This window comes from Peromyscus maniculatus, chromosome 1 (assembly GCF_049852395.1).
Source record: "Peromyscus maniculatus bairdii isolate BWxNUB_F1_BW_parent chromosome 1, HU_Pman_BW_mat_3.1, whole genome shotgun sequence".
Classification (NCBI taxonomy): Eukaryota; Metazoa; Chordata; class Mammalia; order Rodentia; family Cricetidae; genus Peromyscus; species Peromyscus maniculatus.
Window position 1 is genome coordinate 114,817,491 of NC_134852.1, and position 26,326 is coordinate 114,843,816.

The window sequence follows — 26,326 nt, forward strand, 5'->3', positions numbered from 1 at the left end:
GAACATTCCACGAGCAGAGGAGGCTGGTTTGGGGTGAGAAAAGGAAGAAAGAGAAGAACAAAAATTATATTGGTTATTTCAAAGTTGTTTTCCTTTTAAGGTGGAGACAGGAAGACAAATCAGTAAAGAAATTAGACACTAGTTGGCATTAGGTCATCACATGCTGCCTTTTTATAATGACTAATGCCAATTGCAAGAGTCTTATTTGGAAATTGTGACTGTTGTTTTGTTAATTAGTTCTTTTTAAAAAGCATTTAGTACATTTATTGTATTCTCTGTAGTGTACACACATGGGCCACAACACACATGTAGAGATCAGAAGACAACTTTTAGCAGTCTTTTCTCTAGTGCATGCCCCGGATATTGAACACAGGTCACCTGGTTTAATGATTAGGCACCTTTCCCCACTGAGCCATCTAAGCGGCACTAATTTATTCAAGGTCTCTTATCCACCTAGTTTTGCATTCATTTTGGTGACTTGGGAGTTTATCATAAGCAACACCATGGTGATTTTCAGTCATGGCTTAGAGCATAGGAAGATCAAAATTTCTGATAATGAGTTACAAACATTTTTACATAACAATATTAATTCCATATGATGATCTCCTGATGGACAAGTTACCATAAAAATATAACATGATGAAGCAATCATTTTGTGCAGTAAGATGTTCTTGAATTATAGACAACTTTAGTTGATAATAATAATAATAATAATAATAATAATAATAATAATAATAATCCAGTTTCCTTGCTGAGCCACAGCCTTCCTCCAGCTCTGGCATTCCTCTTTTCTAGTGACACTGGGAATCAAAGACTCAGCATTTTGGAGTGTTGCTTTCAGCAACAAGACTACCTGTTTAGGACTCTTCTCCTGACTGTATTCTGAAGTTTCTAACATAGCCGTCTGTGATTCTGAGTCTAGTTCCCACCTACCACTCAAATGATGGAATATGGACTAAAAGTCTCCATACCACATCTTTTCAAAAATTTCCAATGGGAATTATTCATGCCTGAATGTCCAAATAATAGCTTCATGAGGAAAAAATGGCATGGTCTCTGCATTCTGTGCTTAATCATCTACTGCTCAGAACCAATGTAAATTATTTCCTGAGGTATTTTTTATGAGGAATTAAAATTTTTCGGGGACTTATCAAAAACATCAAAAAACTTAGAAAATATTTTTTCATCATAATAGGGAAAATTTTTAGTTTTTAGAATTACCACACAGCTGATGAAGCTTGGAGCAATACATAAAGATAAGAAATTAAAGCAAGATACAAATCTTGAGTTCTCAAGTTACAATATGTTACACTGTGTTTTTACTAAACCATTTCTCTGTGTCAGCCCTCATATGACAGTCCTCTGGGAGAGCTGTTAAGCCGTAGTCAACTCTCCTCCTTGCCTCTGGGAGAATCAAACATGCATGCGGCTAATGGAAGCTGGCAGAACATGATAAGCAGAACCACAGTGCTTTGTGATGTAAGAAGGAAATGAGCTCACCTAGAAATATAGCCATAAAATGTAGCAAGTAAACTTTGCCAAAGTATAAATAAGCAAGCATATCCTCGGCAAATCCATCGTTACAATAAGGAAAATGTTCTTTCTGATGATGTTACCTACATGACACAATGCTTGCAATCTATTTTTTAAGTGATTTCCTAAGTTTCTTTACAGACTGCAGATATGATCTGCTGGTACCATCCCTTCTCCTCCTAAGATAGTCATCTCTGTCACCTAGAGTTACTTCCAATGGAATCTGAAAATGGTCATTTACTATGGAGGGTCATTCTTAGCATCGGCACCAGGAGTTTCACAGACTGCCCTCACCTCTAGATCTCTGTTCACACAGTTATTCAACTAGTTCCTTTTTTCTATAATCTTTGTTTATTGAAAATGGATTTTTTTCATAAAATATATTCTGATTACAGTTTCCCTTTCCTCCCACCAACTCCTCCAAGATCCTTCCCACTTACTCACCCACCCAAATCCACACCCTTTCTTTCTCTCTCTCTCATTAGAATACAAACACAAGAACTACTTTCAAGCCAAGTTCCCAGCTCCCAGAGTTGTTTGTTTCTCAATCATTGAATCAAATTCCTTACCTGTAACTCTTTCTTTAAGAGAAGACTCGATTAAAAGATAAAAGCATGTTTGTTAGTATAATATGCAAATATAAAATTATATATAATAGTATGCATAATATATAAATATAAAAGACAATACAGCTTTTGAGTCTAACACATGTTTTATATTAATGTATTATAACAACACACATAAGGATAACCCTAACTGAATTCAGTAAATGTCACATCTGTGCCATCACAGTACAGTTTCTTCAGTGGCAGCACCATCTACTGAGAACAATACTTCTCCCTGGGTTTACTTGATGCCCAAGTAAACTTTAGCTGATTCCCTTAGCTGCTGCTAACTCTATTTTTGCTGGAGTTCTTACCTTTTGATTTCTGTCTGTTGTCAGTCTCATTTCTGAGATTTGCACACTAAAAGAATTTACAGAAATCTAACACAGTCACAATAAATTTTCAGGGAAAATCTCTGCACCTAGTCCAATAATAATTCATGGATATTTTATTTTGTATCTAAATGTTCTTCTTCTCTATAAGTAGCCCATTCATTCACAGTTATTGTCCAAGCACCATTTACTCCAACTGTCTTCTTGGAATATGTTCTTTCTGAATCATTTCTATCATAAGTTACTTAGCTGAAATCATCTTGTAGCAAACTAACAAGGCCCTTCTATGAACAATATAATATTAAATATACTCCACTTCCCTAATAAATCAAATTATTAAACTATGTACTGCCATTTATGTGTGTACAGTTCTTCCTTTCCTATTTTGCTTTTTCTTCACCTTGAATACTGCTTCAATGTCTATGATGCAGATGATATGAAAAAATAACTGTTTTATCATTCAGTGCAGACTTGGAGTCAGCTTGGTGGCTATGGTTGCTTTGTAATATAGTAGTCCACTTCCCAGGAGGCCCCTCAGATTTGGAGAGCTGATGGTCCCTTAGAGAAAGAAGATCAAAGGAAACCAGAACTGGAACAGAGGAAAACACATAATAGCAGAATGTCCCTCTGCACTGCCATGATAACCCTGTGAATTCCACAAAGCTAATAGGTTATTAGTGAACATCATTCCCCAAGACTGGATTTACGCTTTTGTGCCACTTCTCCCAGGAAGAGGACTGAGTATCCTCTTGGCTTTGGCTGCTTCTTTTAAGGTCTAGAGAGATGGCTCAGTTAACTAAAAACACTTGCTGTTCTTGCAATGGACCTGGGTTCAGTTCATAGCATCCACGTGGAGGCTCACAACCACCTGTGACTCCAGTTACAGAGATACAACATCCTTTTCAGGCTTCTTTGGGCCCCGGGCATGAATGCAGTATGCTGACATACATGCAGGCAGAACCCTCATACACATAATAAAGAAAAATAAGTTTTACTAAAAGATGGATACACTTAAAACTATGCTATATGAAGATACAAATGTCATTTTTAAATTTAAACCGAATGTTTAGTGACTTAGTAAACTATCATGGTATTACAGACTTTTTTCACATATATCTTTTGTATATCTTTCACTTGTTTTGGTGTTCCATGTGATATTATTGAGATATGAATTTTTAAGGAAAACTTGGGTAGGGAAATACATAAATAAAATCCACTCATTTTAATTCCTATACAATTACACTTTGGCAGTTGCAAATTGGGAATGAACATTGACCTAATCAACTTCATATCTCTAATGTTGGTACAGAAAGAATATTTTTGGAAGCATTAAACAACAAAATTCTATTTACAATTTATTTTAATTCTTATGTTACCTAAGTAACTAATGAAGGACAGAAATGATGAGGCTGAGTTAAGTGAAATGGAAAGCTCTTGCAAGTGGAAGATATGAACATGAATAGAAAAATAAAACTTGCAGTTTGGGCTTAGAGTGAAGATGTTGATGACTATTCAAGGTTTTCAAATGATCTCAGAAATATTATGTATGTAGTGTGTGTGGCTGAGTGTGTCGGCTTCTCTGTGGTTGTCTTTCTGAGCTGCTCATTCTCTGACATGGACTATGAGCAAAGAAAGGGAGGCCTGTGACAGAGTCAAACACAGGCAGTGTTTGCTGTTATTGTAAGTAGCATTTTTCAAACACCAGCTCTTAGTTGGTCTTAAAAATCTCCTTATTTTTAATGAATCTAATAATGTTAACTATAGATATGGGAGCTCTACCACACAGAATTATTTAACAACTTGATTAAATTACTTTCTTAAGTATGATGACGATAATAATAATACCTATTCTTAAAGCACATAATTGTGATTTTTATATCTACAAATATTTCTTTCTCACATATCTTTCAACTTGCTTATTATATACATTGCTGCACATAGCAACTAAAATAAGCTCTACTTCATGAAAGTTTTCAGAGGATTGTTTCACACTACAGTGTTAACACAAAACCATTTACCTAGAAATAGTTGGAATATACAAAAGCTAAGGCTTTGGGGGATGAAGTCCTCAGTGGAAAAGCTGGTAGTTATGTTAGCTCTTGCAATTAGTTATATTGATGGTTAGTTATGTTACTGGGCTTTGAAAAACACAGAGATTCCATGTCTATACATATGTAAAGAAAACAGTGCAGTTATGTGCAAACATTTGGACATGAAAGCAAACAATTAGCCTTGTACATTTCCCACACTGATATGGAAATTGAGTTCATCTGCTTTCATTTCACAATGCATACTCTTTAGAAACAGTTCCATGTTGCTCAGTTAAAGTGGGATATGATTTAAAGATTTAACATACAGAATGTTATATAAATGTTAATAGATAAACTTAGAAGAGACATATATCCTAAAATTAACACGGTATTCCAGACCTATACAGGATCAGAAACATGCAGTTCTAATGTAGAACAAAGGAAATAATAATTCCACCAAGATCATGAAACTCCGAGTATTTTAAGATTTCCATTTGTCATTATTGATGATGTTGTACCATCCTATGGTGAAGTAATTTCCATATGCACAGTTTCTCTGTATTCAGTGTGCTCACTATACATATTTTTAAAATAAATTTGCCTTTGAAGTTATAACTTATATGCTGACAATAAAATATTATTGATGAACGTATGATGTTCATATTCTTTGTAAATGTGATTCTTAAAGGAGCTGGAGAGATGGCTCAGCCATTAAGAGTACTTACTGTTCTTACAAAGGACCCAGGTTTGATTCCCAGAACACTGATGGTGGCTAAAACTATCTATCTGTAAATCCAGTTCCAGGGAATCCTATACCATCTTTCGGCCTTGGTAGGCACAAGTCACTCATGTTGTGTATATGCATGCATGCAGGTAAACACTCATACACATCAAATAAAAATAAATCCCTAAAAATATCTTAATGAAGTCAATTTGACTTTAAACATGTATCATATTACAAAATGAATCATTACATTTTATAATTGTATCTCTTGCTTTATTTTATATTCCTTTTGTCAAGATGAATGTGTTGTAAGATGGAGTAATAATCAGGCAAAAGATAAGAATAAATAAATTGGACAAATGAGGGGGGAAAAGAAGAAATAGGATAAACAGATACAATCAAACCAAAATTAAAGTACAAACAATAGTTTATGGCTTTTTCAGGATGACATCAGATGCTTACAATTTGAAGATTTTAATTTTAAATTATTAAAATGGATTTTATTTTTTAATATAATCTGACAACCAGATATATTAAAATGAAAATACAAATAAATGAGTTATTCTTTTTTCAACATCTAATTTTTTTCTTTTTCATTTTACATACAGCAACTTTAAGTCCTCATAACAAGCATAGTTCAACTGCCACAATTCCTATTTAACAGTTAGGAAAATGTATGTGAAAATGCATCATCTATTTTTGAGACCTATCATTATAGGGGACACAGACACTCTGCAGTCTTAATTTATCTTTCCATCTGATTGTTTGCTTGATTGCATTCATATTGTTGCTAGTGTAGCACATGATCTAAGAAATCCCAATTAGTCTTAAAAGTATTACTATCCTACTCTATGCATGACCACAGACTAACTTCAAAACTATAATGAATAATGGCTTTCTACATTGAAAAGAGGTCTAGATGAATATCAGAAAACCTAGGTTATCTGCTTCCTGCTAACACAACTTCTAAGGTCTTACACTTCAGTTACCACCATTTTTTAAAATATTTTCATTAGTAGTTATTATTTTAATATTAATTAAACTAATATTATTATATAAATTATTATTATGACATTTAATTCAATGGAATATAACATTAGTTATATTGATCACATAACAATTAGAAAATTGTCAAGAAATTACTCTTTGCTTTCTTTAACATTGAAATTATTAGGCTGGGGGATAGCTCGCTGGTAGAAGAGTTTGTTTGCATGCACCAGGGCCTAGACTTGGTCTCAGGCATCACCAAAAAAAACCCCACAAAGATTAAGTTACAAAAATTTGAGGCTGCCCCTTTATATTCCCTCCTCGGATAGCATCAATTTGAAATTGATGCTAAAGAACAATAGTATTGGTCTACTCTAAACTATGGTATATTCTCATTTCTAAACAATTCACCAACTTTAAACACATTTACACAGATAATAATTATCTTTATAGAAGATTAAGATATCTTAAAACTTCATGACATGTTATATAATACCAAAAGTAATATGAAGTCATTATATTCATGGATAAATCATCCTGATCAAAGTTTGTGATGGAGGTGGCAGAGAATAAACGGGAATGATTACCAATACACTACTCTGCAACATATCCATAACTGAAGATTTATGAAACAAATATGAAGACAGGCTTTCTAGACACAGTGGACATCACCATGCTATGTCACAGCCTCTTTGTGGTGTTTTGTTGACTTGTTTCTGCTTTTTATCTAGTCTTTTTATCTAGTCTTTTGTTGACAGTTTACCAGGATTCACATCACAAGTACTGATGCCTTTCTTACCTTGATGACATGCCTACATTGTGATAGAACTGATTTTGGGAGAACAAATCAGATGGAGGATTCCTTGGCGGATCTGCTTGGTCTTCACACTGTATATGATGGGGTTAAGCACTGGTGGAACCAATAAGTAAATATGAGCCATGAAGATGTGAATGAGGGGAGAGGAATGCTTGGCAAAACGATGGACAATAGATAATCCTATCATGGGTACATATAGAATGAGCACAGCACAGATGTGAGATGCACATGTGTTGAGTGCCTTAAGCCTACCCTCACGGGATGCAATTTTTAACACTGAGTGAAGGATAAAAACATAAGATACAAAAATGCCCAGGGAGTCCATGCCCCACAGCAAAGTAATGAGGACTAGCCCATATATGACATTGAATTTTATGTCAGCACAGGCAAGGCGGATCATGTCTTGGTGCAGACAATAGGAATGAGAAAGAACATGGGAGCGGCAGAAGGGAAAGAATGCTAGACGGGCCATAAGTGGAATTATCAAAATAGAACTCCTGAGCAGAGCTGCAGTTCCAATCTTGGCAATAAGTTTTGGGGTGAGAATGGTAGCATATCGCAGTGGGTGGCAGATGGCCACATACCGGTCAAGGGCCATGGCCAGGAGTACAGATGATTCAGTGAAGGAAAAGGTATGAATCAGAAACATTTGGACCACACAGATATTGAATTGGATCTCTCTTGAAATGGACCACAACACTCTAAAAAGTGAAATCATTGTGGGCAGGGACATGGCCATGTCAGTGAGTGAAAGCATAGCCAGGAAGTAATACATGGGCTCATGGAGTCTGGGGTCTGTCCGTACAATGTGCAGGATCATGCAGTTGCCTGTTATTCCAACAAGGTAAAGGAAGCAGAATGGGATGGAAATCCAGTGGTGAAATTCCTCATAGCCAGGGATGCCTGTGAGATAGAATGTGGAGGACACGATGCTGCTGGAGTTTGAGGTTGCCATTGGGCTGAATGTTAGAGCACAATCCAATTTCACAGTTATTCTTTAATGAGTGAGGCATTGACAAGACCAAGATCTGTGTCGGGGAAGAACAATGAATAAGAGCAACAACAACAACAAAAAAAACCTTCAGCGCTTATGTACACTCACTCTTCAATCCATTCTACATTCTACTTCATCATCTCCATTTCACTGTTAGTTAATATTAAAGTAAGATCTCTTCTTTACTGCCCTCAAGACCTTCCCTTCAGCTTCACAAAGGCAAGCCCATTAAAGGTCCCACTTATCTTGAGAAGGAAAAAAGAGATCTTAAGAAAAGTGGGAAACCAAGAGGGTAGTAGAATACAATAATATGACAACAGATTTAACTAGGAATTAACTGGGGAAAGAATGTGAATCACCTTGGAGATAAGAAACTCATCACCTTGCAAAGTAATCTAAAATTAACAATTAAAAATTTTGATTGGTATGTAAAATGAATAAAAAATTCCTTAATAAAAAGTTAATTTAATTTTAAAAAAATCACCACACATAAGAAAAAATGGGATATGTCAATTTCATATTTTTGTCACATGGTGACGACCCAACCATATCAAGATAGGAATCACCTTTTAATATTTTTCTGTAACGTGAAGCTCCTCTGATACAGTGGACTACGTGATGTGCTTTATATTCAATCCAGTGTCCGTTCTTAAAGGAAAAGCTTCCCCATGTAGGGTGCAAATAAAATCATAGGAAATTCATCAAGCTATGAGTATATGCTTCCACAAGAGCATTCTGAAGTTCCCACCTTTATACAACATTTAATAGTGATGGTTACTGATGCTATCTTACAACCCTTCATACGATAGCTCTGCTTTGACTGTCTAACGTCTAGTGCTTCTGATCATACAATTTCAAACTCATCCACATAGGCATGGCATGGTTTCCAGCATTTTCCTAAAAAATGAAGGTTGGAGTTTTTAGGGTTACCCTATAAATTTGAAAGTCTAGGAAACTTGCAAAGTGGGTTTAAGACTCTGAAATGTAAAAACACATTGAAAAGTTACTGGGTTGGAGTAGGAGTTTTAAGATTGTTTGCTAGAATTTCAATCTCATTCTGAAATTCCTCCTCTGTTATATCTTCAATAACCATTTGCTTCATGTAGACAAGTGCATGGACAGATGCCACCTGAAGTGGAAATCTGGCCTGTTTGTGAAATTTTTCTAGTTTAAGTTGGATGGTACAAGAGAGAGAGAGAGAGAGAGAGAGAGAGAGAGAGAGAGAGAGAGAGAGAGAGAGAGAGAGAGAGAGAGAGAGAAAATCACTAAAATATTAGGTAATTAAATGAACTGAGAACTTTTTACTTGCTGAGCTCTCTTGGTCCTTCTCTTCTCTTCAGTCTTCTGATGTCTGTCCTTCTCCCTTTTGCCTCTCAACAACCCTTCTGTGTTTTCTTTTATCCTCCCTTTTATATTTCCCCTGATCTCACGCACTTTGTAGAAGAGTTTTTATTCTCACCATGAGTGAACGATATGACTCCGAAAGCAAGCAGAATGAATTTAAAGTTTCCTGTAGTCCTTAGAGAGTAATCAGGATACATTAAGGAAAGAGGTTGTAACCCTGTCAATGCCAACATTTCAATTTGTGGTGTGTTCCAATTCCTTTCTGCACTCCTATCAACAAGATCACAGCAGGATGTCACAATTTGAGCATAATGGATAATGAACTCTCTAGAGAATTTTAAATATGTGTTATCTCTGTGTCTGGAAAAAACTGATGTAATTTAGCATGTAATGAGATATGGGCTTGCATTTAGAATATGAGACAACAAATAAAAGCTTCAAGTGTGGTCTAGGCTATGGAAAAGTACAGAGTCTATAGCTAAGAACTATAGGCACCTAAATTTCAGTTTTATGTAGTAACAGGTCTAAAATGACTCATTCTTTGGGATATCTTCTTGAAAATCATTTAGTAGGCAATATGCCCAATTTCATACCTGAAATCTGATTCTCCAAAATGGTACTTTTCTTAATATTTCATTGATTTCTACCAACGAAAATAGTTTAAGTATTTTTAGTCTAGCAATATATAACAACATTTGTTGAATGAATAACTCATTCATGAATATACTACAATGAAAGAAATAATAATTATTTATCCTATCTCTGCCAATTGTCTGGTAATCTTGGCCCATAAGTTCAATCTTGAATGTCTTACCAGGTTGGAGAATACAGTGGTGTTTACTTACAGAGATACAATAGGACACTAACTAGACCACACTGAATAACAGTGGACACAAATGGAAACAGCATGATTGATTTAGTTCCAACATCCATCACTGTATGTCTGACTATAATGGAATATGTTGATCTCTAGAGTTTGACTTGAGAAAGTCAATGATTGAAAACAAAGAGAACAAAGGAGAATATATAGTTGGGGCACTTACTGTCCTGAGATCCCATCCGTCCCACACTGGCTCATAGTGTCTTCATTTCCCTACAAAAAAAAAAAAAAAAAAAAGAATGTTTATGTTAGGTCACCTTCTCCACATGGGCCCTGACCTCCAATGTAGTCTTTCTGTTGCCACTTCAAGACAAGCATTGGCAAGCAAGCTCCCATTTAGTAACATAATACCCCTAACTGAAACTTAACAACTTGCTGTGATCCCAACATCAAATTCTCCATACACAGACGTGAGCATGATGTAATACTTTGATTTTCTATTCTCTATTTCATTTTTTTTAAACCAGTATGCTCTGTTTTTTCACCTTCTATTAATTTGGAGTTTGGTTGGTCTTTTGCAACTAGCTTCTTAAGATACTTTGATAGGTTGGTTCTTTAATAGATTTTTTTGTTTATTTTCATGTAACCATTGATTTTATAATCTTCCCTCTTAGAATTGTTTGTGATATAGCTCCATTAGTCTTGATATGCTGTGTGAAGGACAAATTTTTTTTTTTACTTTCCTCCTTGACCTAATGGTTGCTCATTGTTTGTACATATTATATTGAATGCATAAACATTTAGATTTTTTCTCAGCTGTATTAATCCCTTTATCATTATGTAGTGAAATTCTTGTCTCTTTTTACTGTTTTTTATTTATACTTCACTTTATCTAATAAATTTATGGTTATTTATGCTTTGTGCTGTATTCCATTCTCCTGGAATATCTTATTTCACCTCATTCAAATTAAGTCTATACAAACACTTAAAAACTTGTTTCTCACAATCAATATGTAGTTTTTAAGTCTATTCTATCACTCTTATCCTTTTTGTTTGTTTGTTTTTGTTTTCCGAGACAGGGTTTCTCTGTGTGGTTTTGGCACCCGTTCTGGATCTTGCTCTGTAGACCAGGCTGGCCTGGAACTCACAGAGATCCGCCTGGCTCTGCCTCCCGAATTCTGTGATTAAAGGCGTACACCGCCACCACTGGGCTCCATTGCTCTATCTTTTAAATATGAATTTTAATTAGTTTACAAATACTATGTCATTGATGTAAGAAGTTTACTAAAACAGTGTTCATACTTATCTTCTAGTTTTATTACAATTGAATTCTCATTTCTTACTCTCACACAATCTTTATTTCTGATCTAGGGTTTCATTCTAGTAGTGTGCTTCACCTTCTTCTATATTATTTTTGGTTCATATTTTATAGATTTATGCTTTGTAGTAACCATAAAGGCTGAAAATTAAAGTACCTTTGGATGGTAGGAAGCTATTTTGAAATAAGATAAATTTAAACATTGATTTAGAGATACAAAAAGAAACTCACAAGAAATAAAAATACCAGTAAAACATTGACTTGTCTTCAATTCTTCCACATATTTTGATTTTTTTATCTATAACTTTACATCTTTCTGTACTTTCCATCTCATATCAATGTTCTTTGTTTGAAATTATTTTGCTTTTTTCTTTTCACACTCCATATGTGAATGGTTTATTTAACATGTTCACTTTAGAGCATTCTAAATTTTCCTACATAGCTACTTTTTGGGGTGAGTTTTTTAGCACTGGCATTTACTATTTTACCACTTGTATCTCTTCAAACAGTTTTTTAAGAAATCCCTTGGCCATGTTGTTCAAAAGATCTGATGGTATTAAGTACACTCAACTTTGTCAGCTAAATTCACTTTTTAATCCTGATAGGCTGTTTGGCGGGATGTTATCATTTTGTTATTTTCTTCAGTGCATGTTTATCTGACCTGTAGGGTTTCGTTTTAGTAGTCACAGACCAATTGAGATACCCTTGTGTGTTTTTCATTCATTCTTTCTTGCTGCCTTGAGATTAATTCCTTTATCTCTAACCTTGGACAAATTGGTAAAATTATATCTTGAGGTAGACTTGATGTACTTGGTTTTGACTGACAGACATGAGTGTCAGTTTCTGATTCTGGGAATACAGAATTTTTTGTTGTTACCTATTTAAATACACTTTCTGTTGCTTTGGTATTCTCTGGTCCTTCTTAAATTCCAGCAACCTGAATACTTATCCTATTAATACTGTCCCAAATTTTTTCATTCTTTTATTTTGCTGCTCTAGAATTTCAAATTGACCATATCTGATCTCACTAATTCTTTCATATGTCTAGCACATTTATAATATTTGATGATGCCTCCCTTCCTAATTCTAATTTCATTTAGTATGGTTTCCAGCTCGAGAATATGGGTTCAGTTTTGTAAATTACCTCTATCTCTCATTTTTCTGAGAAAGTATTATATTTTGTTCTGTGTTTTCTTGAAATATGTTTAGCTTCTTTAAAGCAATCTGTTTAAATTTCTGTATGAATTGAGTTTCTATAGGATCATATTCTGTAATTTCATCTGTTCTTATTTTGCACTTTTTCCCTCCACTTTCCTTCACCCAAACACTCCCATATACCCCTTCTTGTTCTCTTTCAAATTCATGGCCTCTTTGATATTAATTATTGTTATATATATATATATGTGTGTGTGTGTGTGTGTGTGTGTATGTATATACATATATATATTCCTAGCTATAACCTTCTCAGTCTGTATATATGTGTGTTTTCAGGGAAGTCCATTGGTTATTAGATAGTAAGACGTCATAAACATGAGCTGAAAAAGGAAAACAATGATAGACATGCCAAAGTAGATGGAGGAAAGACCACAATGCCACCTTATCCATTATTTAAACAAGATCTTAGTTATCTGAAAGTTCTTGGAACTTGGCATATCATGCTGTATGTTTATTGATGGTTCTAGATGATCATCCCAGTTTTCATAGTTTGACTTTCTTAGTATTGCATCCTTCCAAGAATTTGAAACAGTGAAACAGTTTGTTATTTTCCCCCAGCCTATGTGACATGCTGTCTTTTCAGTGAGTCTGCTCTTTTTTTTCTTTTATTTTATTTTACAATACCATTCAGTTCTACATAACAGCCACAGATTCCCTTGTTCTCCCCCTTCCTGCCCCCCTCCCCTTCGCCCCAGCCACCCTCCATTCCCACCTCCTCCAGGGCAAAGCCTCCCCCGAGGACTGAGATCGACCTGGTAGACTCAATACAGGCAGGTCCAGTCCCTTCCTCCCAGATTGAGCCAAGCGTCCCTGCATAAGTCCCAGGTTTCAAACAGCCAACTCATGCAATGAGCACAGGACCTGGTACCATTGAGTAGATGCCTCCCAAACAGATCAAGCCAAATGACTGTCTCACCTATTCAGAGGGCCTGATCCAGTTGAGGGCCCCTCAGCCTTTGGTTCATAGTTCATGTGTTTCCATTCGTTTGGCTATTTGTCCCTGTGCTTTATCCAACCTTGGTTTCAACAATTCTCGCTCATATAAACCCTTCTCTTTCTTGCTAATTAGACTCTTAATATGCAGTTGTTTTACCTCTAGAGGGTGCTCTAAGACTAGGGTTGTCCCAAAGCAAGTGTGTTCTATTTGGACCGACCTGAGAGAGTATCTCACAAGGTGGCTCCACCACAAGAAGCCTAGGCCTAATTGTAAGATATAAACAGATTTCTTGTCCATGGTAATTGGCCTCTTCTCATGGACCACAGGCCCTATGCTTACCATGAAGAATCAGTTTGAGTTATGCAATGACTTGACAGCCACTTCATTTCCTAGAAAAAAAAAGACAGTGATTTCCCTGTATTGTAATGTCTGTATTTGGGGTAGAAATAGAGTGGGCAGTATCATTGGAAGAAATAATGCAATCATAGATGACACACATGTCCAGAGTCCACCAAAACAGCAGAGTGCCAATACAGGACCAAGGCCTACAGAGCTCTAGTCTGCTGCTGTATAAGACCCAGGTCACCATGCATAAATGATGAAAGCCAGGTAAAATCTGATTATCTTGAGTCAAGGATTAACAGATGTCACCAAGATATGTATAGTGTTTGTTTCTTGGAAACTGTTACTCTTGGATGCATGAACTATTCCTACATAAAGTTAGAATACATACAGACTTAGGTTTACTTTCTTGCTCTAATTACCAATGGGTGGAGAAAAAAAGCAATTTTAGCAAGATAGAACATACTAATAAACACACATAAGGAAATTTTTGGTTAGGTATGGAAATGCAAAATTTTGCTTAAGAGTTGTATGCTACTGGTTCCATCAAAATAAAGGTATTTATTTACTTGATGTACACATCAATTATATTTCTGAAAAACTGACTACATTTACCATATGTACAACACATGAAATAATTATACTTAAAATATGTGTTTTAAGAAACTAGTACAGAGGACTCTTGCCGGGCGGTGGTGGCGCACGCCTTTAATACCAGCACTTGGGAGGCAGAGGCAGGCGGATCTCTGTGAGTTCGAGGCCAGCCTGGGCTACCAAGTTGAGTTCCAGGAAAGGCGCAAAGCTACACAGAGAAACCCTGTCTCGAAAAACCAAAAAAAAAAAAAAAGAAAGAAAGGAAGGAAGGAAGGAAGGAAGGAAGAAAGAAAGAAAGAAAGAAAGAAAGAAAGAAAGAAAGAAAGAAAGAAAGAAAGAAAGAAAGAAACTAGTACAGATAACCAAGTGGACAATGGGGAATAATCTTTAATTGCAGAAAAATACTAGCCAATTAGAATATACACATAGAATCAAATAGTATCTGATGTCGTAAAAATAACAAATAAGATCAAAGAATTTCCTTACTATATAGAAATCACCTGATCAAAATTGCAATCTGCACTTTTAAGGATTAGTAAAGATGCCAAGCAGCACAAGCACCTTGCATCTTTCTGGTGATTTTAGTTCATAGAAGTGTATCAATATTGCAGAATTTCAGTGGCCAATGATTTGGTCATTTGATTCTTAGATGCAGAAATCAACATTCTGAGTACATGAATGCTATGGAATATTCCTTTACACTGTGTGAAGATGTGTCACTGTGATTGATTTAATAAAAAAAACTAAACTGCCAACAGCTAGGCAAGAGGTATAGCAGAGTCTTGTGGACAGAGAGAGCTCTGGGAAGAAGGGCAGAGTTGCCAGCCAGCTAGAGAGGAAGCAGGATGGGCAATACAGAGCAAAGGTAACTGAGCCACATAAAATAATGTAGATTAAAACATATGGTTAATTTAAGTTATAAGAACTAGTTAGGAACAAGCATAAGCCACACTTTCATAATTAATGATCAGTCTCCATGTCATATTTTGTGAGCTGACCCAAAGAAAAATCTGCCTACAAATGGCATCCAATATGGGGGTTCAAATATCCAAACATAGCACCTGAGAAAGCTAAGAAAAGTTCTAGACAAGGAGCTAGATGTGGCTTTCTAGTCCTGCAGCTTCTCAGGTGAACTGGTGCTCTGCATACAGGGGTGCCATGCCGCTACCAGCCACTGCCTGCAGGCTGGAGCCAGCTGCCTATGCCATGAGCCAAGGCCATGTGCTAAGTTGAGCCATGGGCAGCTGACATAGCAGTTTAAGATTTGTCTTAAAATAATCCATCCATTTGGCATGCATGGATTCCCCTAGGAAGGGGAAATAGACAAGATCTCCTGAGAAAATTGGGAGCATAGTGAGGAGGGGGAAGCAGGATGAGGTAAGGGAAGGGAGCAAGAAAATATGAGGGAAGGGGATGGTTGAGTTGGAGGAAGGGCAGAGAGGGAGAGCAAGGAAAGAGATATTTTGATGGAGAGAGACATTATAGAGTTATCGAGAAACCTGGTGCTAGGGAAATTCCCAGAAACCCACAAGGATGAACCCAGCTAAGACTCCAAGCAATAATGGAGAGGGTCCCTGAACTGGCCTTCCCCTGTAATCAGATCCTTCATCCAGTAACTGATGGAAGCAGATGCAGAGATCCACAGCTAAGCACTGGGTGGAGCTCCCGGAGTCCAGTCGAAAAGAGGGAGGGGGGGATTATTTGAGTGAAGAGGTCAAGATCTTGATGGGAAAACCCACAGAGACAGCTGACCTGAGTAGGTTGGAGCTCACTGACTCTAGACTGACAGCTAGGGAACCTGCATGGGACTAAACTAGGCCCTCTGAATGTGGGCAACAATTGTGTGACTTGGGCAATTGGTGGGGCCTCTGGCAGTGGGACCAGGACTTATCCCTAGTGCATGAATTGTCTTTTTGGAGCTTGTTCTCTATGAAAGGATACCTTGCTCAGCATTGATACCAGGGGGAGGGTCTTGGTCCTGCATGTCAGACTTTGTTGACTCCCTATGGGGGTGAGCAGGAGAAGGATAAGGAGGGAATACTGTGGTTGGCATGTAAAATGGAAAAAAAAAACTTTTAAATAAAAAAAAAGTTTGTCTGTAGCAATCAGAGACTACTGCAGATGCTCAGTAAAGACAGATCCAGGTGGGAAAAAACCTCTAAACAGCTTACAATGTGTTTTTAAAATATGCATAGGCTTAAAAAAGAAAAGAAAATGGGTATAGACAGTCATAAAATAGCTTATAAATAATAAGATAAAGTATTCAAAGAGAAAAATAAAATAATATAAAAAAGATAAGCCATTTAAAGATGCAAAATACAAAGTCTGGATCCTATATAGTTTGTTGTTGACGTTAAATTTTTTGATTGCTGATGAGCAAATAGCTGCTAAGAGACATTAGATTATGGAAACTCCTAAATTAAACCAACATATATATATATATATATATATATATATATATATATATATATATATATATATATATATATATTTTAAATGTCTTCACTTAAAAATAGAAGTAAAAAATATGTTTCATTGGGGAAGAGGTCATGCTTTTGTTTCCACAGAAATGAAAAGTTGTGGATCCCTTCAAGCTTGATAGAGATCAGGTTTGCTCAGAAGAGACCCCCTGAAAATCCTGGCTACAAATATAAATAAATAAATAAACCTAAAAAAAACTACAGAATAAGTGACAGGTGACATACATTTTACCTGCTCAAACATAAAACAAAAAATCATCTTAAACTGGCTTGTACACACTGCACATTCCATACTTGTGTTAATACAGATATGCATGTTACCTTTGAAACTTTGTGTGTTTTCAGAGCAAGGGAACCAAAGACCAATGAAAATGGGTGGCCCAGGTATTCAATAAAAGACTTATTTTCAATGTTGAACTCTCAGGAAAAACATCAAAACATTGATTACCAGAGGTTGAGTAATTACAGAGAAATTGGGGAGATGTCGGTCAAGGAACACAGTACTTCATTTGAACAGGTACAATAAGTTGAAGTTGAGTAAAGCTAAAACAATATATTGTGAAGCCGGGCGGTGGTGGTGCACGCCTTTAATACCAGCACTCGGGAGGCAGAGGCACGTGGATCTCTGTGAGTTCGAGGCCAGCCTGGGCTACCAAGTGAGTTCCAGGAAAGGCGCAAAGCTACACAGAGAAACCCTGTCTCGAAAAACCAAAGAAAAAAAAATAAAAAAAGAATATATTGTGCATTTAACATTACTAAGAAGCTAGATTTTAGGGTCATTTCCATAAATAATATAAAAATTAATGCATATGCTAAATATTTGAATGAAATGTCTTTGTTCTATACCATGTACTTGAACTTGAACATGAAGTACTACATTTATCTTTTTAATGTTTTATTTTTATTTTTTAATTATGTGTGAATGTATGTAAATGAGTTTGTGCATGTAGGACAGTGACTTTAAGTAAATGGGGTTGTATCACCTGGAATTAGAGGTACAGGCAGTTGTAAGCCACTCCAAGTGGGTGCTAGGAACCAAGTATGGATCTTTAGCAAGAATGGTACCTAACATTTAACTACTTTACCCTATGTTGTAAACTTGATAGTATACATTTTATAAAAAATAAATTTATTTATTATATTTTCTGAGAACTTCTTATACAAGTACTGTATTTATGTAATTTCTACCCTTCCCTTGGCTCCTTCCAAATATTCCTGAGTCTCTAACATGACCTCTCAAAATCATGGCTTTGTTTTCTTTAATTATGTGTATGTATGTATGTGCATATGATAAATGACTAACATCCACAATATATAAAGAACTCAAAAAACAAAGAATCAAGAAAACAAACAAGCTATGGATTTGAACTGAGAATTCTTAAAAGAAGAAATAAAAATAACTAATTAACCACTTTAAAAGTGTTCAATCTTTTTGGCAATTATGAAAATGCAAATTAAAACTACTTTGAGACATCATGTTATCTCAGTCAGAATAATTAGTAAATAGCATCAAATGCTGGTGGCAATGCTGTGAAAAGGAATCCTCATTCATTGTTGGTGTGATGGCAAACTGGTGTAAACATTACAGAAACCTATGTGGAGTAGCCTCAAAATGCTACAAGTAGATCTTCCATGTGATCCAGTTATACCACTCTTTGGCAAAGGCCCAAAGAACTTAACCTCCTACTCCATACATACTTGCACAGTCATGTTTATTGCTACTCTATTGATAATAACTAGAAATGGTAACAATTTAAATGTCTTCCAACTGATAGCTGAATAATGAATATGGTACATGTTCACAATGGAGTTCTATTCATTTGTAAGGAAAAATGAAATCATGACATTTGCATGTAAATGATTGGAACCAGAAAATATTATAATGAATGAGGTAACTCAGACCAAGAAAAAAAATGCTACATGTTCTCTCTTGTTTGTGGATCCTTGCTCTAAATCTTGGTGTGAGTCTATAACTTGGAATAACGGTGGAAACTGGGAAATAAAAAGGAGATGTGGGGTGGGAAGGTGTTCTAGTGAGGAGGATAATAGGATACACATTATCCTATTACATGCTGTGATAACACATTTTGTAAAGGGGAAATAGTAAAATGGGGGGATGTTAAGAAGAATTGTGAGGGAGCTTAATACAGAAAAAAATAAATAGAGCAGGGATAAATAACACTAATAATGTTTGAAAGGGCCATGGGAAATCACTATTTTATGTTTACCCAAAATATAATATACATATGAGCATGTGTGTATGTGTGTTATACATATTTTTTACTTAAATTTTGTTCTTTAATGTGATATGGTAATGTATACCACTAGAATCACAGATCTTTTAACAAGAAGTGAAGTAGAGAATTAAATTAAATATTTCAGTGAAGGTTATTGGAGGAAATGTGACACTGTGCTAATAAATTGACATTTGAGGGATCTGTAAGTAATCAGTAATGATTCAGTTCTTTAGCTAGTTGTTGGTGATTATTTCTTTTATAATAACTGGTTTTATGACCTCTGCTGTTTACAAATTACATACCTGAAATAAAGATGAGTGTGCATTAACAGAGACTGTTACTTACCATTTTCTATTCTCCTAAGTCAAAGACTAAACTGTAACTTCCTACACATAGGTGAGGTAAGAGGCCTTTCCCAGTGTATTTTCCTCTGAATTGTCTGCTCTATTTGCTACAGTTCACTTTTGTTCAAACTATCTCATATAGAGAAAATTCTTGTTACTTACTACTCCCTGGAATTGTCCTTATATATAACCATATATGGCTTGACTGCCAATAGATTCCCACTATCAAAACTCATCTAAAAAGCATTGGTTTTATCTTATAATGTTCATTTTTAATTTTGTTATTTGTGATACTTCATATTTAGAAGGTAATGAATCCATGATTTTATAAAGACAAAGACACATGGTGTGTACCTTTCACTGTTGCAATTAGATAGGAGTTTGCCTTTCAGTTGATGATATTACTAACCAAACTTAGTCGAAGTTGATTTATGTATTTGGTACGTTTTATGCCTGCTACTTTGAATTGAATTCACTCATGATTAATAAGTGGTTCTCACCTGCTATTAGTTCAATAATATCATCTGTATCACTTATTCATTAACTTTCAGGAATTTGAAGGAATTTCTATATTGGTCATTGCAGTTCCTTTTAAGATGTTGATTTCTCATTGAGTATTCATCAGCACTTTGTCTGCCAAATAGTGACATATCTGATTCTGCAATGCAGAATTAATTTAATTTATTCAATCATTAATTTCTGTTAGAGCATCCAAGATGTTTTTTGATGTTGCCTATCAACGTATTATTTTTAATCTTTTGTTATTGTATTATCAATTACATAATAAATTGTTATTTATCACATAATAAATATAGTTCATAATTATTAAATCTTATTTTATTTTTCTATTACTAATATGTGTGATTTGCATACGTGTCTATGCATATTCTTTCTTGTGTGGAAAAACATGTGGCATACCCATGTGTGCATTGCACATGGAGCCCTGAGAGTGATTTTAGCAATCATCATTCATTGCTCTTCCACCTTGTTTATATTAAAGCTTACCTTTTTGAACAAAACAAGAGCTCAATGACATGTCTAGTTTTGTTAGTCAGCTTGCAGTGGGGATTCCCCATGTCAACCTTTCAAGGCTACAACCACAGACAGAACACTGTGCCAATTGAGCCTGTAAGTGGATGTCTTAGAATCATCCCCAATCCTCATGTTTGTGCGGTAACTCTTTTTTTTTTTTTTTTTTTTTGGTTTTTTCGAGACAGGGTTTCTCTGCGTAGTTTTGCGCCTTTCCTGGAGCTCACTTGGTAGCCCAGGCTGGCCTCGAACTCACAGCGATCCGCCTGCCTCTGCCTCCCGAGTGCTGGGATTAAAGGCGTGCGCCACCACCGCCCGGCCGCGGTAACTCTTAAATGCTGTTCCATCCATCCCTTCATCCCCACTAAATTTTATTTTTAAAATACCTTATAATGTGTTTTTTTTTCAGCTATCAAAAATTCTTTTTTTAACTTAAAGTTTATACCTTCCTATTGAATGTTCTTGTCTCGTGTGTGTGTGTGTGTGTGTGTGTGTGTGTGTCGCTGTATGTATGTATAATAGAGAGACAGAGAGAGAGAGAAAGAAGTCTTCCATCCATTTTTTATTTAATTACTTGGACATCCGTTTATCCAAAATGTGGAATCCAGATGACTTCCCCATCTACAATGCTTTCTCTGTGTGCTTACAGTTATCTTACTATTTCTCACTTATTCTTCATTGAAGGAAATTTAGACATGATGTCTGCAAATACATCAGACCAAGAAAAGCTGAAAATGTAGACAAAGGAGGGGCCACTGTAACGACATATCCCGATCCCCTGCTCATACTCAATTGTGTTAGGCTCATGTTGGACCTTAGGAACATAGAATTCTTGTTGTTTTAAAGTTTCTTTATTTTGGAGAATTTCAGGCCTATAGATAATGAATTATATCAAACTCACCTCCTCTAACTTCTCTAATTCTCCATTTTCCCTGAAAGTCCAACTCTCAAATTCATGGTATTCTTTTTTTTCTTTTCTTTTCTTTTTTTTTTTTTGGTAGCCCCCTAAATTCAGGTAGTGTTGTCCATAGTGTATGGATATGGGTATTGGGCAACCCTCTGGCTCGTGGGAAACCTACATGTGATCAAATCCTCAAGAATAAGACTTAACACCCACCCCCATCAAACTGGAGGCTGGAGATCATCTACCACATCTATGCAGGAATTTTGGCTGAAATTATCTTGAGCAGGTTTTGTGCAAGAAACCACAGCTGCTATGAGTTCTTGAGTGTAAGGATATAGCCATGTTATATCCAGATGGAAGCAACTCATAAGACACCTCTCATTCTCCAGATCTTGTTTTCTTTCCTGCTTCTTGCCCTATCTACCCTGAGCCTTTGCATGAGTATGTGGTGGTGGTGATATAGAAGTCTGCTTTAGGTTGAGCATTTTGTCTCTCATTCTAAGAACTTTTTCCAAACATGCATTTCTCAGTTGATGTCCACTGCCTAAAGAAGCTTCTCTGACAAATACTCAGAACAGCCTAAGTCTATTAATAGAAACACAATTTTTTAGAAAGCACTTTGATACCATGACCAATTAGCAACATAATAGCAGGTTCTATGGGTTGATGCCCTCCTACCCATGAGCTTTTGACCAAGATTAAAGTACCAGCATGAAATGCTCTCCTGTGGAGAGGTCTCAATACAATCAGAAAGCCATTATTTACACTAGAACAAGTTATGCACCTACTGAAGCAGTGGGCTTCTTTTTGTCTGGCAGGCATTCAGGTTTTGGTGCTAGGTAAAATCTTTATTTTGCTCTCTCCCCCAGCACCTGGAATTTCACCTTCCAACAGGATGAGGCCGAGCAGCAGGGAGAAGGTGTCCTGGAAAGTTTAAGATAGATTTCCATAGGTCGTGCAGCCAGAGGATGTGCTGCCTTTAGCAAGAGGGTCTTACAATCCATGTAATTATGAATTGTAACCAAGGGCAATGACAATAATCTGAGTAAACTTGGAGGCATCTGGTGCCTCCCTGACCAGTCATAAAGAGATGTCCATACCTTACACTATAACTTTCAATTAATAAGCCATGTAGTCTTGAAGTGGCACAGTCCATATATGCAGTAAACATCAGTTCAAAGTTACTTTTAAAGCTGTATTAGGACATCAGCTTAGTTATTAAGGGTTTCCCATAAATCCTTTTCATACAACCTTAGTTTTCAAGAGGTCACACACTTTCTGCTCCTTCCACACCCATACCAGCTTATTCTTTTAGCCCCTAATATACACACACTACTTTTATTTTAAAAAAGTATTCTATTACTAAATCTAGTAATTTTAATCGTTTGTATTTATTTTTTGAGAATTCCATGCAAGATATTTTGAATATATTCTTTCTCATCACACAACTATTCCCTGATGCTCCCTATTCCACCAATTCTTTTATTTTATTGGATTGTGAGAGAGCAGCCTTCCATTTGGTTTTTTGTATATACTTTTCCTATGTTGTCCTTCCTCTTGAACTTGGCTTCCCATTATTCTTTCAAGTACGCACTTTTTCTTTTACCTTAAAAATAGTAAGGAAATTCATCTTTTCTATATGGATAATTTCAATGTTTAATTGATTTGATACTATTTAATGATATAATATTGCCTAACACCAGGAAGAATATTTCACATGTTCTAAATAGTGTCAGGTAGTGCCCTAAGCATCTTAGACAGAAAGGTGGCTAGCACACAGTTCTCAAATGCTGACAATAGGCAATTTTTGAATACAGCCAGCCTCTATATTCAGTTATTCTTCCTTTTCCAAACTACAGTAAAACTAAAGTTTCATTGAAATTTACTAATTTCTGTAGCTCCAAGAGCACATCCCCTACATAAGTTTACATCTTTGTTTCTGTTTTTTTGAAAGTGTCTTTAAGGACATTCCAATTCAATATCTTCCTTTGCATTATTCCTATACAAATACCACAGTATCTTTCATAGTTTTGGGATATCAATGAATTAATTTGTGTACACCCTGATTATATATTATCTTTACATTGATAAGCATTTATGTAAAATCCATAAAAAGATAAATGATTCTAAACCTATCATATTATAGTTTTGGAACGCCATTAGGAAGTGGAACAAAGCCCAAATCACAAGTGATTGTTGGGTTGGAAGTTTAAGGGTACTGATGTACAAAATTATCCTTTGGGTTTACCTGAAGAAAGTTCTATTGTCTGCAGTTTATTGTTAAAGAGTCAACTTCCTCCCAGAACAAGTAAATTTAAATTGACAAACACAAACATTGAAATGAGAGGCCATGAATTTGAAAGAGAGCAACAAGGAGGACGTGAAGGAAGGAAAGGAAGAGGGAAATCATGTAATTACATTATAACCTCCAAATATAAAACAAATAATATTTCAAAGTCACAACATCAGTGAATTATCCCGCTGTTTTTGAATCAAAAGATTGTATTATATTTAACACATACTTCTAAAAATTATAAAGATCTGGATTTCACATGTTATCACACACTTTCCTATTTGTAGAAGACGTAGAGTTCAATTCATTCAAGTTGCTATTTAGAAACCACACAACATTTCAATAGAGGGGGTCATCAATATTCACATAGGTTTCTTGGAAATAAGCATCTTCAGGACTTTGTCTCGGATTTGTTTAGTTTTGACACCATAGACAACGGGGTTGAGAAAAGGTGGAACCAACAGGTAAACATCTGACAGGAGGATATGCACATAGGGGGGTATGTTAGCCCCAAACCTGTGGGTGAAGAAAGAGAAGAAGGCCAGGAGGTAGAACTGTAGGAAGACACAGATGTGAGCAATGCAGGTGTTGAAGGCTTTGAATCGAGCCTCCTTCTGGGGCAGCTGGAAGACAGTGATGAAGATTCGCACATAGGAGAAGGTAATGAAGACTATGTCAAACCCTAAGATGGCAAAGGCAACAAGGAGGCCACATACCTTGTTAATTCTGATATCTTCAGCTGCCAATTTCACAATGGCCATGTGCTCACAGTAAGAGTGGGAGACGATGGTAGTTCGATAGTACTTAAGACGACATTTGATGAGCAATATGGATGGGGATACAAGAACAAAAGCTCTGAGTAATGCACCAGCTCCAAGGTAAGTCATGAGTTGTTGAGAAAAGATGGTGGCATGTTTCAGGGGGTTACAGATAGCCACATAGCGATCCAGAGCCATGGCCAGGAGGATGCCTGATTCTGTTGCCTGGAATGAGTGGATGAGTTCCATTTGTAGCAAGCAGGCGTCAAAGGAAATCTGTGGTATATGAAACCAGAAGATGCCCAACATTTTGGGGAGAATGCATGTGCTAAGGGCAATGTCTGTGACTGCCAAAATGGCCAAGAAAATGTACATGGGTATGTGGAGGCTCTTTTCATTTTTTATTATAACTAAGATTAGGAAGTTCCCGATCAAAGCGATGATGTACATGATGCAGAATGGAATACCTATCCAGCACTGCACTGACTCCAGGCCAGGGATCCCAACTAGTGTTAACACAGAAGGCATGAAGACTGAGCCATTGAACATGAGCATGGTGAGCTCAGTAGAAATATGTAGGAGTATAGCTGCTTCAACTTCTGCTCCATACTACAACTGGATACATTGAATATAAGATAAATTAATTCATTATAAAATCATATGCTAAATAAGTTAGGGCTATACCATCCTTCTTTCTCATCTCAACTACTCCTCTGCAATTTTGCCTCCCTTCATGGGGATTTAAAAATCAACCAATAAGTTCTAAGTTATCATTAATGTATTAGTAAAGTCAAAATTGCTTTGTGCCTATTTTCTTCTCCAAGAACACTGAACCCCACAAAAAATCTCTTTTTGCTTATTATCTATTGTTTGTGGGTTGTTATAGACTTCCAAGTACATTTTATAGAATGAGGTATTAGATGATCTCATATCAACCTATACTAGACACGAACATTCCACTAGGGAGAGTTCTCAGTCTTCTCAAAAGAAAAAGGCCTATTTTTTTTTAACATCTTCCAGGCTTATAGCTGTACTGCTGGCTTCTCTGGTAAGTCTCCACAAAAGACTCTCTAGAGCTACATCCAAATTAATCTTTTAAAAGTTTTGTATTTTCTTAAATCCAATCATTTGTTTTGCATATCCTACCAATCCTGTGAGAACTTTTAACAATGAATAGTTGATCAAGTTCAAGGAAGAACAAACACATTTTATATACTATTAAAATTTTATTATTTGTGAAATTTTCTAAATTCTTTAAATGAAAACAGAAGGGTTGTGGGAAAGCTTATCATGTTTAACTCAAGGGTAGACATACATTCCTATAAAATAGACTACTACTTAGCAATTAATAGAAATAAAGTTCTACACTGACATATATACTGAAGACAGGAACATCTGTGGGCTATGAGCTTGCTTTTTTCTTCTACTTTCCCACTCACAGTATAGAACCTCAAGACCCCCAGACTTACCTGAAGCTATCTGATGAGACACACAGCACTCATACTGTAGGATCTTTGTGGTAGTCCCATCAGTGAAGGATGAGGGTTTTATACTATAGTATGTCTCTGTGGAACTGAGTTTTTCTAGTCCCTGGTGAATCTGAAGGTCATTCTACACCAAAAATGAAAAAGGAAACAGAGTACATGGCTCCAGCTGGCTCAGTGGTGGAGAGCTACCTGTCATTTGTGA

General features: G+C 36.0%; 2 protein-coding genes across 2 annotated transcripts; both read right to left on the reverse strand.

Annotated features, from left to right (window-relative positions):
* Positions 1–7,023: 7,023 nt before the first annotated feature.
* Positions 7,024–7,983, reverse strand: LOC102927822 (olfactory receptor 51G2-like). Its single transcript, XM_006979003.3, has one exon. It carries the CDS (start codon positions 7,981–7,983, stop codon positions 7,024–7,026), a length of 960 nt encoding a protein of 319 aa, XP_006979065.1.
* Positions 7,984–24,241: 16,258 nt separating this feature from the next.
* Positions 24,242–25,192, reverse strand: LOC102928123 (olfactory receptor 52A5-like). Its single transcript, XM_006979004.3, has one exon. It carries the CDS (start codon positions 25,190–25,192, stop codon positions 24,242–24,244), a length of 951 nt encoding a protein of 316 aa, XP_006979066.1.
* Positions 25,193–26,326: the final 1,134 nt, after the last annotated feature.

What these genes read in the sequence shown, in the direction of transcription:
- LOC102928123 (XM_006979004.3), bottom strand. Translation starts at nt 25,192, where the DNA reads ATGCTCATGTTCAATGGCTCAGTCTTCATGCCTTCTGTGTTAACACTA.
- LOC102927822 (XM_006979003.3), bottom strand. Translation starts at nt 7,983, where the DNA reads ATGGCAACCTCAAACTCCAGCAGCATCGTGTCCTCCACATTCTATCTC.